Genomic DNA, 17,056 nt, shown 5'->3' with positions numbered 1-17,056 from the left:
GGAAAAATGCAATTGATATATCCATATAGTGTAATATTATTTGGCAAAAAAAGGAATGAAGTAATTATACATGCTACAACATCAGTGAACCTTGAAAGAATTATGGTAAATGAAAGAATCTAGTCACAAAAGATTACACATTATATTAGTCCATTTATATGAAATGTCCAGAATAGGCAAATCTATAAAGATAGAAAGTATATAAGTGGTTACATGGGGCTTGGAGGAAATGAGGAATGATTGCTAATAGGTATTGAATTTTATTTTGGGGGTGATGAAAATGTTCTAAAATTGTGGTGATGGTTGTACAACTCTGAATATAATAAAAACCATTGAATTGTACACTTTAAATGAGTGTATTGTATGTGAATTATATCTCATAAAGTTGTTTTAAGAAGATGTATTCAACAATCTTTTAATGGGGCTTGTAAAGTAGTCTGATGCCACAGTCTTACAGCTTTAAGCAGCTCTTGGTAATTAAATAATTAATGACTATTGTACCATCCTCTCTTAACTGGTGGTTTATATTTGCTTACAGCGTTCTCATTTCACCAAAGTACTATATGGGTATTGTGTGTGATTTTTCACTCAAACTTATTAGATATAATAAGTCTCTCAAGAAACTGTCTTTCTTAAACAATATAATACTAATGTTAAATTAAGTCAGATTAAAATAAAGTTTACTTGGAAGGTTTTAGACATTTATTTAGTTTACTGAATACTAAAATAGTACTAGATATCATGGAACTTAAAATTGAAACAGAAAGTTTGTTGTCTGCCCTTCAGGAGTTTACAGGCTATTTGGGGTTGATGTCCTTAATGATTTTTTATTTCTCTTTTTTAATAGGTCACTGCTGTTTTTAATGAAGTCACATCATCTTTCGATTTAAATCCTCAAGTGTTACAGCAGTTAGATAGTAAACGACAGCAGGTCCAAATGACAGTTACAGAGACCAACCAGGAGTGGCAAGTGTTGCAGTTGAGAGTGCATACTTTTGCTGCATGTGCAGTTGTAAGCTTGCAGCAACTTCCGGAGAAATTAAATCCTATTATAAAACCATTAATGGAGACAATTAAAAAAGAAGAGAATACTCTAGTGCAGAACTATGCGGCTCAGTGCATAGCCAAACTACTTCAGCAGTGCACAACAAGGACGCCCTGTCCCAATTCAAAAATTATTAAAAATCTCTGTAGCTCACTTTGTGTGGACCCATATCTAACTCCTTCTGTCACGTGTCCAGTACCAACACAGAGTGGCCAGGAAAATTCTAAAGGTATATATCTAAAGCTTTATTTGGGGTAGAGAAAGAATTAACCATTTAAATTTGTTTATAGTCATTTACAGGTATAATTTAAGCACAAATCCAGTTTATGTTGGAGCTTTTTCCCATTTTGAGAGAATTTGCACATATTGCTAATAAAATCACAACCCTCTTAACTTAAATAAGTTATTCATAAAAGACCTGTTATATAAAATGACTGAATTCTATGAGACAGGTGTTAACCCTTAACTTCTCTTTCAAGACGATAATTATAGGGTTTACTGTTAACAGAGCTAGAAAACTTAATTATATCCAGTGGTGAATAAAAGTTCTTCCTGTAAAATTCTGGTTTCTCTAATTTAGTACACGTCTTATGAGATAAGTGGGCTCTGTTACCTTTAGCAAATAATGCTTAAACAGCTTTTCTGTTTTCATCCAGAAAATTTATATGGAAAGTAACTGCTCTTTGTAGGCTAATCTGAAGGACCAATGTTTCTTCACAAGCCTTAGTCCTAAATTCCCCCTATCCCTGTCCCTGAGAGCTATGTGAGGCAGCAATATTTTGCAGTGGTTGGTGTTTCTGAATTCATGGTAACTGTGGACTTTTTTTTTTTAAAGAAAACTTACTTGCATTTTTTTTAATGTTTCTTTTTATGCCTGGAAACATTCATTTTTAAACAATTAATGTACTTTCAACTGAAGGTACATTCATTCTTGCATGTGATATTTCTTGTTGTTAACATGATGCTGCAAATTTGGTTGTATTAAGTATGGTCCTATGCAAATATTAAAACATTCAATGTTATAAATTATTGATTTTTGTTACCATTTCATTGTCTAAAGAAAATATCATTGGCCTATAAAAGTTGAGGCTTAGAAGACAATTTTAAAATGTGTTGTATCTCTTTTGGAGCAGGAAACATTTGGTCACCTATATTATGCTTTAAAGGTTATTTAACTTTTTTCCTTAATAGGATCCAACTCCGAAAAAGATGGAATGCATCATACTGTCACCAAGCACAGGGGTATAATTACACTCTATAGGCATCAAAAAGCTGCTTTTGCTATCACAAGTAGGCGAGGTCCTACCCCCAAAGCAGTAAAAGCTCAAATAGCAGATCTTCCTGCAGGAGGTAGTGGAAATATCCTTGTTGAACTTGATGAGGTAAATAGTTTTTTTCTTTGAATACTCTGATTTTAAAACAAATATCTTACAGATTGAGAGCTAAATTGTCATATCAGCTTCTAGAATTGTATTTTAATATTTTTAAGTGAAAGAACTGGGGCTAATAACTTTTTGGAGTACTGCAGCAACAGGGTCCAGAAAAACTGAAAACTTCTTCAAATTTCTCATGCCTCTTATTATTTTTACCAGCTTAACTTGATGATTATCTTCCTAGGCAAGAAACCTTCTCAGTAGTGGGTACATAAGTCATTCATGAATATAAACTAATTCACTCCTATAACAGTGACTACAAAGGTGTTAAGTAATAGTGAAAGCTAACTTTTCTCAGTCCTATCAATGTCAGGAATTGCTGTTGATATTCAGAGGATAAGTTTATACATGTCAAAGTTTTACCTATCTGACTTTTAGTCAACTTGGAATTTATTAACTGTGTGATGTGAGGTAGGGATCTAAATTTATTTGCCCACATGAACAGCCAGTTATCCCACCGTTGAATCTTTTCCTCCCTGGTTTATAATGGCACCTCTGTTTTATGTCATGCTTCGTACATATAAGGATCTCCTTGGGCTCTCTATTCTGTTTCATTGGTCTACTTATTCTACAGTACAGTCTTCTTTAAAGATGATTTTAAAAAGTGTTTGGTTTTGGAAAATCTTACAGTCACATTATTAACAACGGAATGAATGCTCTAGGTAGCTCTTTTGGTTGCAAGACATAGGAACTTTACCTGAGTTCAGCAATAAACTATCAATGCTAAAAGACATGTGTTTAATATATTTCTATAACGTATAGGCCTATTTTAAGTTTCTTTTTTTTTTTAATCAGTCATCAATTTTATACACATCAGTGTATACATGTCAATCCCAATCGCCCAATTCTAAATTTCCTTTTTTAAACCAAAATCTTAGCTTATTGTCTATATTTCTTTTAAAATATTCTGTGAATGAAGGTTTTTTCACTAACTATATTCTTCCCATAATTTTAATCAAAATTTACTGTGGTTTTAATACTTATACTTCCATGGTTTACATAGTTCCTTCACTTAAAAATATATATGTATCTTTCTGGGGGGACAGTTTCTTTTGTATTTAATTATTATAAAATTACTGCTAAGTAAGAGTTTATTAATATTGTGGTTAAATTAAATAGATGCTCATATTCTATCCCTTAAGCAAATATAAATAAGGGCCCATCATTTTATCTCCTTTTCCTCTCTCTACCTGTTTCTTTGGGGTGGAGAGAAGAAGAAAAAAACATGTTACTTAGAACTGTCTCTAGAAACAGCACATATTTGTCTATTCCTTATCTCCAACCCCCAAAAAGTATTTTACTTTGGATGTGAAAATCTAGTTTGGGATTTTATGCCCATGTAAGTTTAATTATTGAGAAATGTTTATAGTTATGGTAAATATGTCCAGTAATTGCTTAATTAGTTAATGGTAACACTGTGAATTCTTAGGTAGTGACTTTTAAATTATCTTAATAACATTTCAAATGCATTATACTTTTTTCTGAAATTTCATTTTCAACTAACATTTAATTTTAGGCCCAGAAGCCTTACCTGGTACAACGGAGAGGAGCTGAATTTGCCTTGACAACTATAGTGAAGCATTTTGGTGGTGAAATGGCAGTGAAGTTGCCACATCTCTGGGATGCTATGGTTGGTCCATTGAGGAATACAATCGACATAAATAATTTTGGTGTGTACATAATTTTCCGAGTTGCATTTTAAACAGATTTCAGTGTATATCCATTACATATGTCCTTATAAAATAACAATGCCTATACCTGTTTATCCCAGGCCAGCTGGTAAGTTTTTAAATGGAAGGTTGGTAAAAACATTTAATTTATTTTCATGTCATTTTGCATACTTTTTGCTTTTTACTTTTTCTATTACATATTTAGAAACAGATATTTGAAATGGATCATTATGTTAAACATCTTTAGTTGCTTTAGGTGTAGTACCTCAGCAGTTAAATTAAGGGCATGGTATTTCATTTTACATTATAAAGCAAAATAGACTCTCCCACAGTACCTGGGGGAGAGCTAAAACTTTTTGTGGGCTCTAGATTTTAAAGAATTATTTACAAGGTAATATGCACTTAAATCAATATGTTTTAATAGATGGAAAGTCCCTCCTGGAAAAGGGAGATGGCCCTGCCCAAGAACTGGTGAATTCTCTGCAAGTTTTTGAAACAGCAGCAGTGTCAATGGATTCTGAGCTTCATCCCTTGGTAACTAACTAATGCAAGTGTAGTTTTTTTCTAGTAAGACAAGTAGTCTTATTAGACTTAAGGCTTGAATGAAAAGTGCAACTTTGATGTCATCCCTTATAATTGCATTTTCTTGTATATGCTATAACTAGATTCCTCTTTCCTGACAACTCAACTCTTATGGGATTTTGAGGCAGAGCTGGGTGTATGAATGATAGAAAACCCACTCTGGGAGCTTAGAATACAGGGCAGTAGGGACAGGGCTCTGATGACACAGAAGCCAGGTGTAAACAGGAAAGAAAGCCGCATCCCTACTCATCTATACCATCTTAATAATATAGTCTAGGAAAGGAAGAGTACAGGTAATAAAACCTCTTTCCAAGATAAATGTAATGGTAGAAGGAAGTTACCTCTCAGAGATGAAACTAGTCAATGGCAAAGATAGAACCTGGGTTTATTTTTTGACTGTTAAAATATCTCTTACCAAAAAATTGGAACAGAGGGAGGAGGAACATAGACCAGAGAATTAATTGTCTGGTTTTTCCATTGAAGAAAGTATTACTCTTTCTGTATAACTGCAATAGGAAGCTCTCTGCAATTTATAACATTGTGAAGGGTGCTATCTCCAATTCTCTATTCACATCTAATATAAGAGGGAGAATCTAGGAGAGAGTAGAGTGAAATTTTTCTGTTTATATAGTAATAAAGCATATTCTTTTACTTGTTAAATTTTGCGGATTTATCATTAGTAAAGAAGGGCAGAATCCTGTATATGCTCACCCTCCGTGATCAACAGCATGCATTCAGCTGATCTGTAAGGCTAGTCTGTTGAGCAAGTACCTGGATCTGGCTTCCATGCAGCAGACATTTAATAATGGAATATGTTGTGCTTTTGTGATCATATTGCCTTTGGTAAGCCAGGAAGTTAAAGTGGGAAATACCTACCAAAGTATAGTGCCTAGAACAAAATCAGGATCACTCAACCCAGTGAATAAAAAAGTATGTACCTAAAACTAAGCCAAATTGGGAGGGGGCTGATGATGTGTGGTGTCATTTTCCCAACCTCAGTAGGAGAATCTTGCAAGTGCCTTTGATGCGTTCCCTACTAATTTTGGAAAGAGTTGAGTGTTCCCTGATGCCTAAGAGGATATTGAACAGGGGAGAAATTCTGCACCTTTCTATTCTTTTTAAAAGCATTATAATAACAATTTAGATTTAAATTTTTATTGAGGATGTTTTGACAGAAATGTTTTGAGGTGATTGGAGATATTCTCGGATTTAGAGTTACTTAGAATATTGAGAACCTCTGAGTATGGGCCGTTATAGTTATATTTTAAACAGTAGATTCCCTAATGAGTATTCTGATTATCTTAAACTTTTTGTTTTTTAGTTGGTACAGCATTTGCCTCATCTTTATATGTGCCTTCAGTACCCCAGCACTGCAGTGAGGCACATGGCTGCTCGTTGTATAGGCGTCATGAGCAAAATAGGTACCATGGAAACAATGAATATTTTTTTGGAGAAGGTTCTTCCATGGCTGGGAGCAATTGATGACAATATCAAACAAGAGGGTGCAATTGAAGCACTTGCCTGTATCCTTTTTTATTTTGACAAACTATTCAGAAATTATATTCATTTTATTTAAGGATGACTAAAATAAAATTTATTCAAATATGCACAGGGAATTCCCTGGCGGTCCAGTGGTTAGGACTCCATGCTTTCACCGCTGAGGGCATGGGTTCGATCCCTGGTCAGGGAACTAAGATCCCGCAAGCTACGCAGTACAGCAAAAACAAAACAAAAGAGAACAAAAACAAATACGCACATAACCTGCCTTGTTCCAAAAAGAAAACTACTTTTTTAGATTTTATTTTGAAGTGTATTTTTATTACATTATAATACATTATAAATATATTTACATTTGATTATGAAAATATTCACACAAAGTCTGAAGAATTACTATTAATTTTAAGAGATCTTTTTACAGGCAAAAATTTTGTGTACCTCATGAACTATTTATCTAGTAACCTGTTTATTTGGTTTATAATCAATTTTTTTAATATTAATCAGATATTATATAGGTAGTTCTTATAAACATATTATGTTTGCTTTGTTCATTACTTGGGTAGAAAATGACTAAGTATACTAAATAACTAGAAATATACAGGCGAGCTTTTACCAAGGGTATGGCATCCACTGACATTCTTTATCTCGAAATACCCGAAAGATATTTCGGTATAAGAGCAAGAAAGACGGGTGGAGATCAAATCAGTTAGAAACTCTGGCTCAGAAATGCTGAAGATTACTTCAGTCAGGAGGACTGAACTCACTGGGCCTGCTATGTCCAGTTTAAGATTGTTAAGATATTGGTGAGAAATTTGGAATTAATCTTTGACGCTGAGTTGTGCTCCCTTGCTTGCAATGTAACTCAATTTTGGTATGGGAATTCTAGAAACTTGTAGGAATTTCTCTATGGAAAAAAGTCTTATTAGTAAAGTTAGCTCCAGCCTTCCTCACATGAAAAACATCATTTTATCTTCTTAATCATGAGAAAGTTACATAATGTTTACAAAGGAGTAACATTGTACAAATGCTGTTATAGTTGAATCATAGACCTTGAGGGACAGTCAGTTCTTCATAATACAGGTGAGAAAATGAGGAACTGTTTTAGAAGTCATGGTCTTAGTTTGTGAAAACATCTACCTTGGAACCAGTTGGAAATTTCCTTAATAACTTACTCAGGTGTAATGGAACAACTGGATGTTGGTATTGTTCCATATATTGTCCTTTTAGTCGTGCCTGTGTTGGGAAGAATGAGTGATCAGACGGACAGTGTAAGATTCATGGCTACACAGTGCTTTGCAACACTAATTAGACTCATGCCACTTGAGGTAAGTTGAAGATACTTGGTTTATGGACTTAATGTTTTCAGTAACTTCATAGTAATTGTAACCCTTTTTAAAGAACATGTCAGGTTTAAAAAAAAGATTTGAATATGTTTATGTTATAAGTGTTAAGAATTTTATGCTTTAATGGGTAATTTCTTTTTTAACACAGTGTTTTAAATAAAACTATGGTTCTGGGACTTCCCTGGCGGTCTAGTGGTTAAGACCCCACTGCAGGGGGCATGGGTTCAGTCAGGCAACTAGGATCCCACATGCCGCACAACATGGCCAAAAATTTAAAAAACAAACGAACAAAAACTATGGTTCCTAAAAGAATGATAATTCATTGATGCTATTCTAGAAATAGAATTGTTCCTAAGTATCCCTGGTAACATCTAGGTAAAGATTCTGTTCTGAAGTTTACGTGAAAGGTAAATTTGAAAGATGGTGATTGAAAGTGTAAAAAGCAGATGATGTCTCTGTTGGATTATGGAGAAAGCAGACTAGAAGGCTGAAGCTGGAGAATTTTGGAGTATATTCATGCTACAGAAATAATATATGTGGTCAGTGCGGGAAATAGAAGTGGCTTGAAGCAAGGGAAAAGCCAGGACCCTGCCACTTAGCCACTTAATATATTTTTATGGGATTTTTGTAATTCAGGAAGTAAGTATATATGCAGTTCATCCGTGTTGTAGTATGTCAGTAGTTCCTTTTGGATGTATTATCCTTTTGGGTGTGTTTATAGTATTATTGGCCAAATAATACTCTATTTTATGGAGACACCACATTTTGTTTATCCATTCACCAGCTGATGGACATTTGGATTATTACCAGCTTTTGGCTATTATGAGTAATGCTGCTATGAACATGCACTTTATGCACTTATAAAGTCTTTGTGTGGATGTATGCTTTTACTTCTTTTCTTTATTTGTTTTATTTATTTATTTTTGGCTGCGTTGGGTCTTTGTTGCTGCGCGCAGGCTTTCTTTAGTTGCGGCGAGCGAGGGGCTACTCTTCATTGCGGTGCACAGGCTTCTCATTGCAGTGGCTTCTCGTTGCAGAGGACAGGCTATAGGCACACAGGCTTCAGTAGTTGTGACATGCAGGCTCAGTAGTTGTGGTGCACAGGCTTAGTTGCTCTGCAGCATGTGGGATCTCCCTGGTCCAGGGCTCGAACCTGTGTCCCCTGCATTGGCAGGTGGATTCTTAACCACTGCGTCACCAGGGAAGCCCCAGAACATGGATTCTTAACCACTGGACCACCAGGGAAGTCCCTGCTTTTATTTCTTTTGAGCAGATATTTAGGAATGGAATTACTGGGTCATATCATGTTTAACTTTTTTTTTTTTAATGACTTTTTAAGAAACTGCCAAACTACTTTCCCAGAGTAACTCTACCATTTTATATTTCTACCAGCAAAGTATGAGCATAAGTTGGATGATAGCCTCTCTGAAAAAAAAGAAAAAAATTTGGCTATATCTGGTAAAGTTGAAGATTCCCATCCCAATGACCCATCAAATCTATGCTAGGTATATATCCTAGAGAAATTCATAATACATCCAAGACACACCTTCAAGAATATTATTTATACCATTATTTATAGTAGTCTAAAACCACTCAAATGTTCATTATCTGTAGAGTAGATATGTTAACTGTGGATTATTATACTGCAATAAGAATGAACAAAGTACAGATACATACAACAATTAGTGGATCCTTAACATAAGATTCTATTTTTATGAAGTTCAGAAATAGGCAAAAGTACATGGGATGCATACTTAGGTGATAAAGGTATAAAGAAAGGTAAAAAAGAAATTGCCATGAAAGTCAGTAAAATGATTACCTCTTGAGGAAAGGAGAGCAGGTTATCACTGGGAGAGAAATATGGGATCTTGTAGGATGATGGCAGGGCTGTTTTTCTTAATCTGGCAATAGTTAGAAAGGTGTTTGTTTTATAATTTATTACTCTGTACGTTTGTTTATATATTTCTCTGCATGAATATTTTTTCCACAATAAAATATGTTAAAATAACCACCATGACTAAAAAATACTAGACTACTGTATCAAAAGACCCAAGTGACATTTCCTGAATTGTTTCCATCCTCTGTGTTTCCTAGGTCTTATTCATATCCTTTAACTTTTGGGCCTTGCATCATCTTATCTGTAAACTAAGTTGATTATGCTTCATCCCCTTGTTCTTTTTTGGCACTGAAATCAATGAGTGATGAGAAACCATCATGTGTTCTTTGAGCGAAGGAGTAGATGATGAAAGCAGTGTTTTAGGAAAATCAGTTTAATAGCTGTTTGAATGTGGATTAGAATGTAAGTGCCCCCAAACAGAGCCCAGATCCACTGTGAGGTGATAAAGAGTCTAAACTACTTTTTTTTTAAGGGAGAATAACAGTACTTGATAACAAATTGGCAAAGAAAAGAGATTTTGAACTTTAGAGATTGAGAAAAGATTGGTAAGATTCCCTTTGATAGATGTGAAAATTACAAGGATGTGATGCATATTTTGCTTCCAGCCATGATAAAACAGATTTATCCTCCTACCTTAACTTAGAAAACCAGACAAAATGAATCAAACAACGGATTTCAGACATTGAACAACAAGGGAACAAATGAAGTGCCCTAGCTTACTGCCTGGAGTGAGTTTCCAGACCATAGGACAGGGAAGTGAAACCTAAACAGAGGCTAGCAGAGTCAGAGTGCAGAGAGGACAAGATGGGTAGAATTTGCAAGGCAGAGTACCTGAGAGGAAGTAGCTGCACAGAGAGGAAGCTCCAGAGGTCCACACAAAGGCTGAGTATTCATTCATCTGGGCATATGTATGAGAATATATGTTTGAGACTGGGGGGGAAAATCAGAAAGGAGTAGGTGGAACAATTCCCAGAGCTCACACAGGGTCAAGAATAGGTATTTCCCCCAAGCTGAGTCAGAGGACCTACCATATAGGGCACTGAGTACAGTCCTTAGAAGTGTATCGCCTGAGTAGCAGGGCCAGATTAACCCTTGACAAAAGACTGATTTGAACCCACCTTAATAAAGCTTAAAAGCAAGCCTGAAAAGGATCAAATTGGTTTCAGGTAATTTAACTATATCCCAGAAAGAAAAAACTATTTAACCCCCAAAAGTTCAGCACCCAACAGTGTAAAACTTAGGTTGTTTAGCACCCATCAGAAAATTAACCAGAGGGAATTCCCTGGTGGCCTAGTGGTTAGGATTCCAGGCTTTCACTGCCATGGCCAGGTTTCAGTCCCTGCTCAGGGAACTGAGATCCTGCCCAAAAAAAAGGAAAAAAAAAAGTTAACCAGGAGAAAAGTCAGTCAATAGAAGCAGACCCTGAAATGACCCAGATAATAGAATTAGTATACAAGGACATTAAAACATGCTCCATATGTTCAAGAAGGTAGAGGGAAAGCATGAGTGTAATGAGGAGCAAAATGGAAGATATAAGAACAACCCAAATTGAACTTCTGGAGTCGAAAGATATAATTACAAATAAAAACACACTGGATAGGATTAATAGCAGATTAGATGCTGTGAGTTTGAAGACACAGCAATAGAAACAAGAATGTCATGCAAGTTAATTCCTGTTCCACTTTATCTTGATTTGCTCTGTCCCATCTTCATAGGAAGAATCATGTACTTTTCAGTCAAGGATTCAGGGAATATAAACCAGTGGTTTTGATAGAAGCTTTAATTCCTTGCACTATTAGTAACTCTTGCTGCTTTTATAGGAATTGGGGTGAGGAAGATACTCAAAGGAAGGGTTCCTGGCACTAAACAATATTTATGAATCCTAATCGTTGTTAGGAAATGTCCCTGTTGTATGGCCTTATATCTGGTTGTCATTTATTAAAAGGTCCATGAGGATAAATGTTTGAAGATTTGTTACTTCCTTATAAAGCACTGTGCAGAAAGGCTTCATCTTGATGGTTGTCATTATGGTATTAGATGTGTTAAAATGTTAGTTTCTATCTTACTTGACAAAGTTGTTAATTCTAAAACCTTTTGAGGGAATTCCCTGATGGTCCAGTGGTTAGAACTCCACGCTTCCACTGCAGGGGGCACAGGTTTGATCCCTGGTTGGGGAACTAAGATCCCTCGAGCCCTGCAGCACAGCAAAAAAAAAAACCTTCTGAAGATATAACATGCAATCATTTTAAGACTCAGTGTATACACCTCACTCCTGATACTATTTCTGGTATTATAAGGAACATATATTTTAATTGAATTTAATTGAAGTTCTTTTCTCAGAATTTTACATTTCTTAACTTTCACTTTACATTTCTTAATCATAGGGCAGTAGTTCTCAAACTTTCTGGTCTCTGGACCTCTTTATACTCTTAAAAATTAAAGACCCCAAAGAGCTTTTGTTTATCATATTTTCTGTTATAGAAATTAAAACAGAAATGTAAAAAGATTTATTAATTCGTTTAAAGAATAAATCCATTAGACTTTTGAATAGATCTTTTACCAGTACGTGTTTTGTAACATGCATTGGTCATTTGGAAAACATTGGTTCACTGAGTTATGTAAATCTTTTAAAGGTTGATACATTTCATCATACAGTAGCAACAAATCAGACTCATTAATATCACCAACAGAAAGTTATTTTTAAATATTGGGAAGTACCTGCAGTGCTAAGTCTCTTTTGAAAACTTGAATTTTATCATTGGCAACAAGTTATGTCAGTTGTTTTCCTTGAAGTGACAAATTTATTTTTGAGAAAATATCAGCCAAATACCCAAGTCAGAATAACCATAGTTTGCCAGTCCATTCAAATAAAATGTTGTTCTGTAAAAAATGGCTAGGTCAACTCAGAGTTTTAAGAAATCTTGCAAGTGCTTTTCGTAACGTACTTCTATATGTATGATATGCAGCATAAATGCTTTATGTGTACTTCATATTTTGTTGCACAGAATGTTAAAAAGTGCCATTCGAAGGTTGAGGTTTAATAAAATTATTTTTACTGCTTCAAGGACATTCTTAAGTGAAACCAATTTTTTAAAAAAAGGCTGGTGGATGGCTGTGAGGAATACTACAGTGACTACCAGTACACTTGGTGACATTGCCTTGATTCTTTCTGAGGCACAAGCAGTTTTGCCCATTATTTTTGTGCATCAGAGCAAATGTCAACACAGTGAAAAAAGTAATGTCTTTCTTTTGTTATGAAATAGTTGACGTCAATAACCCTTTGAAAAGGTCTTAGAGATCCTGAGGGGTCTGCAGACCACATTTTGAGAACCAATAACCCTGGGGTATCGTAACACTAAAATTGAGAAGCTCCAGAAACGGCATTTCACTTAAAATAAGCTATACAATTTTATTTGCCTCTTTATCAAGTAATGCATGGTACTGGAAAAAATAAATTGTAGCTGTGTTCTTTAAAATATCTCAAATGTGTTTATTTAGTAGTCTCATTATAGCACTTTTAATACCTGTCAAATTCTTAAATATTTGTCTTCGAGTCTTTAAAATCATACTATTTTTGAATTGCCTTTTTCTCTGCATTTTTATATATATACATATATATATATGTTTTATCGTTGGTATTTTTTATAATTGAAGTATACTTGGTTTACAATATTGTGTTACCTCTGCATTTGTATTTTGATAAGATGTGAAATGATTTCACAATCTGAGGATGGAAAAATTAATAAATAGTAGCAAATAGTTTTAATACACTTTAAAAAACAATTTTAGGCAGGCATTCCAGACCCTCCAAATATGTCAGAAGAATTAATCCAGTTGAAAGCCAAGGAACGACACTTTTTGGAGCAATTGTTAGATGGGAAAAAATTAGAAAATTACAAGATTCCAGTACCAATCAATGCTGAACTCAGAAAATATCAGCAGGTAAAGTTTTATACTTATAAATAGTGACTATTCCTTGTAAATGTTCCTTGAGGAGTTTAAAAATTGATTTAGTAATTCAGTTCTTCTGTTTAGTGTCTTATACCAATTTATTTCTCGTTGCCTGTAAAAATACAGATTTTTTGGTCTGTGTAAACATGTTCTTTACAAGAAAAAATTTGTTATGATCTGTTCACATTTATCATTTTTCTTTTTCTCCCAACCTTTCAGGATGGTGTGAACTGGTTAGCATTTCTTAATAAGTATAAGCTTCATGGAATTCTGTGTGATGACATGGGTTTAGGAAAAACTCTACAGTCCATCTGCATTCTAGCAGGAGATCATTGTCACAGGTAATTTTAAATGTTATTTTAAAAGAAGGCTTTCAGATGCTGAGCAGTTTAAACGAGCTGGTTAATTCATTGTGTTTTGCTGTCGTAAAGGGCCCAGGAATATGCAAGATCAAAATTGGCAGAATGTATGCCACTTCCTTCCTTAGTGGTTTGTCCGCCAACATTAACAGGTCATTGGGTGGATGAAGTAGGTAAATTTTGCTCCAGAGAATATCTCAATCCATTGCATTATACTGGACCTCCCACTGAAAGAATAAGGTAAGAACTGTACAACCAAAAAATGTTTTATCTTTTGCTTTAAGTAGTTTGGAAGAATAAAATCGATTAAAAATGAATTCTAGTTAGCTTTTTTGGTTGTCAGACATAGGGACTTACTTATTTAAGAAAGGTGAGTGAATATTAAAGATATAATCAGTGAGACTCATCAAAATTCAAGGACTTTAGCCATTGTTAACAATCAGTTGGGCTTTCTAAGTTTTGGAGCTAGGAAACTGTCAGGAACCAAAACCATTCTCTATGCCTTTCTTGGAAGTCTTCTGATCATAGTATCTTCTAGGTGCTTCTGTTGTATCCTCATTTTCTACTCACTTTCCCTAAGTGCTCCCTCTTTCTTCTTCTCTCTCCCCAAAAATGCTTTTGGTCCACAGTGGCTTGCTCTAGCTGCCCTGATACCATAGAAACACTAGAGTTCTATTATTAGTTTTACCTTCTTTCTATCAACTAGTACATCTCTGTTCCTAAATACAAATGTTGAAGAGTGGTATATCATTGATTTCAGTTCATCTTTTTTTTTTATAAATTTATTTTATTTTTTATTTATTTTTGGCTGCACTGGGTCTTTGTTGCTGCACACGGGCTTTTCTCTAGTTGCAGCGAGTGGGGGCTACTCTTCATTGCGGTGCGCGGGCTTCTCATTGCGGTGGCTTCTCGTTGCAGAGCACGGGCTTCAGTAGTTGTGGCTTGCGGGCTCTAGAGCACAGGCTCAGTAGTTGTGGCACACGGGCTTAGTTGCTCCGCGGCATGTGGGATCTTCCTGGACCAGGGCTCGAACCCATGTCTCCTGCATTGGCAAGCGGATTCTTAACCACCGTGCCACCAGGGAAGCCCTGATTTCAGTTCATCTTTTAAAGCTTGGATAGTCATAGATTGCTGATTAGTCCATAGATTTGCTGCCCTTCTGTTAATAATAGCTAACATATATTGAGCACTTACTGGCTAGGCATTATTCAAAGCAGTTTTATTTACATTTATGTAAAATTGTGTATTCTCATAATTACCTTATGAGGTATGGGTACTATTATTGTTCCCAGTGTGCAGATGAGGAGTCTAAGACATGGGGCCTGGGAAGAAGGTCACTCAGCTAATTAAATGAAGATTGGAACACAGGCAGCTCAACAGCTTGTACTCTTAAAGAATTTATTGTAAAAGAATTAATCCATTTACAAGTGGTAGAAGCTCAGCTCAGACTAGCTTAAGCAAATAGCAAATTCATTAATTAAATTGAGAATCTCAGGGGGTGAATTCTTGCTTCAGGTACATCTAATTTACTGTTCTTCCCCACGTATAACTTGTTCTGTTGATCTCTACTGGACTTCAGTCTGCTGTTGGTAGGTAAGATGGTCATGGGCAGTCTTAGGTCTACATTCTCCTAGGTTGGCAACTATAATAAACAGAAATCTTCTCTCTCCCATCATGAATATATCAGTACTTGAGATGACTGACTGGCCTTGACTGGGTCATGCCCCCAAACCAGTCTTTGTGGTCAGGGGATAAAATATTGTGAATGGCTTGACCTGATTAAAATGCTTCATCCCTTTGGTGATTATGGGGACGTGTGATTGATAGCTCCCCCTCTACCCCCCAGCACAACATGGAATGGTGATGGAATAGTGAGTGCCTCCAAGGAAGAGGTGTTGGCAAATAAAGTTAAAATGACCTCCACATTTTGAGTCAGGTACCTGTCTCTTTTCTAATCAGACTGAGTTAGGGCAGCAAGGCCAAGTCATAAGAAGAATGGCCTTCAGGTGTCAGGGTCATGGATGTAGAGTAAGCAGAAGGGAATATTGGGCTTAGTAGGTAGATTGAAAGCACTGTATACAATGGCATCTGTGGTTTTCCCTTTGAAAGCATATTACAAACTTTGCAGATTCCCCATTTTGTAATCTTAAGTATTTTTAAATACAGGTTACAGCATCAGGTGAAAAGGCACAATCTGATAGTGGCTTCGTATGATGTTGTGAGAAACGACATAGATTTCTTTAGGTAAGAATTAAACTTTTTAAAGAAAGACTTAGTATCAAATTCAGAGAGACTTAGTATTTTCCTGCCTGAAAGACTTCATATTGTTCCTGACATATAGTAAAAGATGCTAACATTTTTTGTTTTTCTTCAGAAATATTAAATTTAACTACTGTATTCTTGATGAAGGCCATGTCATCAAAAATGGAAAAACAAAATTGTCAAAAGCAGTAAAACAACTGACTGCTAATTATAGGATTATTCTTTCTGGAACACCAATCCAGGTAATTATTTACCCTTTTTTTTTTTTTTTTTTTTTTTAATATTTGCCATGTGGAGAGAAGGCTTGGCATTTGACAGTGAATTAAAGAGGTTTTTTTAGTTTATAGGAATGATAATTTCCAATAATTATCTTGCTTTTATAATGGTTCATTTGGTATGTAGCAGTATCTGAGCAAACTAGGTTTTAAATCTCATATTTAAAATGTAATTTTAGGCTATGTAAACATAAGTCTTATGTCCAAAGTATGGGAGACATTAGTCACATTTTCTTCCACGTTGGCCATTTTCCTTCTGCAGTATAATACAATCTGATTTAACATTGAAAAGCTAGAGATGATTCAGAGGTGACTCATCATATAGGAGAGGTATGAATACCTGAGGTTAGGAAGCAATTGAAGGAAAGAGATTGTAAAAGTTTATCTTGGAAAAGGAAGGAGATGGCTGAGTATGTAAATGCCCTTAGATACTTTTGAGAGATTCTCTTATCTTCCAGAGGAATTGGTTGCAAATGTTCACATCTAGCTTGGATAGCCAAGTCTGATGGGAAGATACCCTCCATCATTCTCCAGTTGGTGGGAGGATAGACACCAAGTGACTTCTAAGATTGCTTCTGACTCTTAAAAAAATGATGGTTCTTTATGTATTTGTTACTTTTCTTTTAAATTTATTTTTGGTGATGGACTGACTACTAAAGTATTAGGGTTTTGTCTATTAAGTAAACACTTCAGATTTTAATAACGACAAGAGAGAACATAATTACAAACATATGAAAATATA

The 17,056-nt window shown here is 35.2% G+C and overlaps 2 protein-coding genes across 3 annotated transcripts in view; one reads left to right on the top strand and one right to left on the bottom strand.

Annotated features, from left to right (window-relative positions):
• The window catches only part of FGFBP3 (fibroblast growth factor binding protein 3), a 122,535-nt gene that overhangs the window by 63,572 nt on the left and 41,907 nt on the right, over positions 1–17,056 (bottom strand). The gene's annotated exons all lie outside the window — the stretch shown is intronic.
• BTAF1 (B-TFIID TATA-box binding protein associated factor 1) overlaps positions 1–17,056 on the top strand; it is an 83,152-nt gene that overhangs the window by 54,795 nt on the left and 11,301 nt on the right. For both annotated transcript variants that reach the window (XM_061171101.1, XM_061171170.1), the window contains exons 20-30: positions 848–1,274; positions 2,237–2,427; positions 3,995–4,148; positions 4,573–4,682; positions 6,052–6,253; positions 7,404–7,552; positions 13,257–13,409; positions 13,638–13,759; positions 13,850–14,017; positions 15,944–16,021; positions 16,152–16,281. In XM_061171101.1, coding sequence (XP_061027084.1) covers positions 848–1,274; positions 2,237–2,427; positions 3,995–4,148; positions 4,573–4,682; positions 6,052–6,253; positions 7,404–7,552; positions 13,257–13,409; positions 13,638–13,759; positions 13,850–14,017; positions 15,944–16,021; positions 16,152–16,281 — 1,884 coding nt within the window. The remainder of the gene's footprint in view (positions 1–847; positions 1,275–2,236; positions 2,428–3,994; positions 4,149–4,572; positions 4,683–6,051; positions 6,254–7,403; positions 7,553–13,256; positions 13,410–13,637; positions 13,760–13,849; positions 14,018–15,943; positions 16,022–16,151; positions 16,282–17,056) is intronic.

This window comes from Eubalaena glacialis, chromosome 1 (genome assembly GCF_028564815.1).
Source record: "Eubalaena glacialis isolate mEubGla1 chromosome 1, mEubGla1.1.hap2.+ XY, whole genome shotgun sequence".
In the NCBI taxonomy this organism is placed as follows: domain Eukaryota; kingdom Metazoa; phylum Chordata; class Mammalia; order Artiodactyla; family Balaenidae; genus Eubalaena; species Eubalaena glacialis.
Note: the sequence above shows the minus strand (reverse complement) of the source record. Positions and strands in the feature narration are given on the sequence as shown.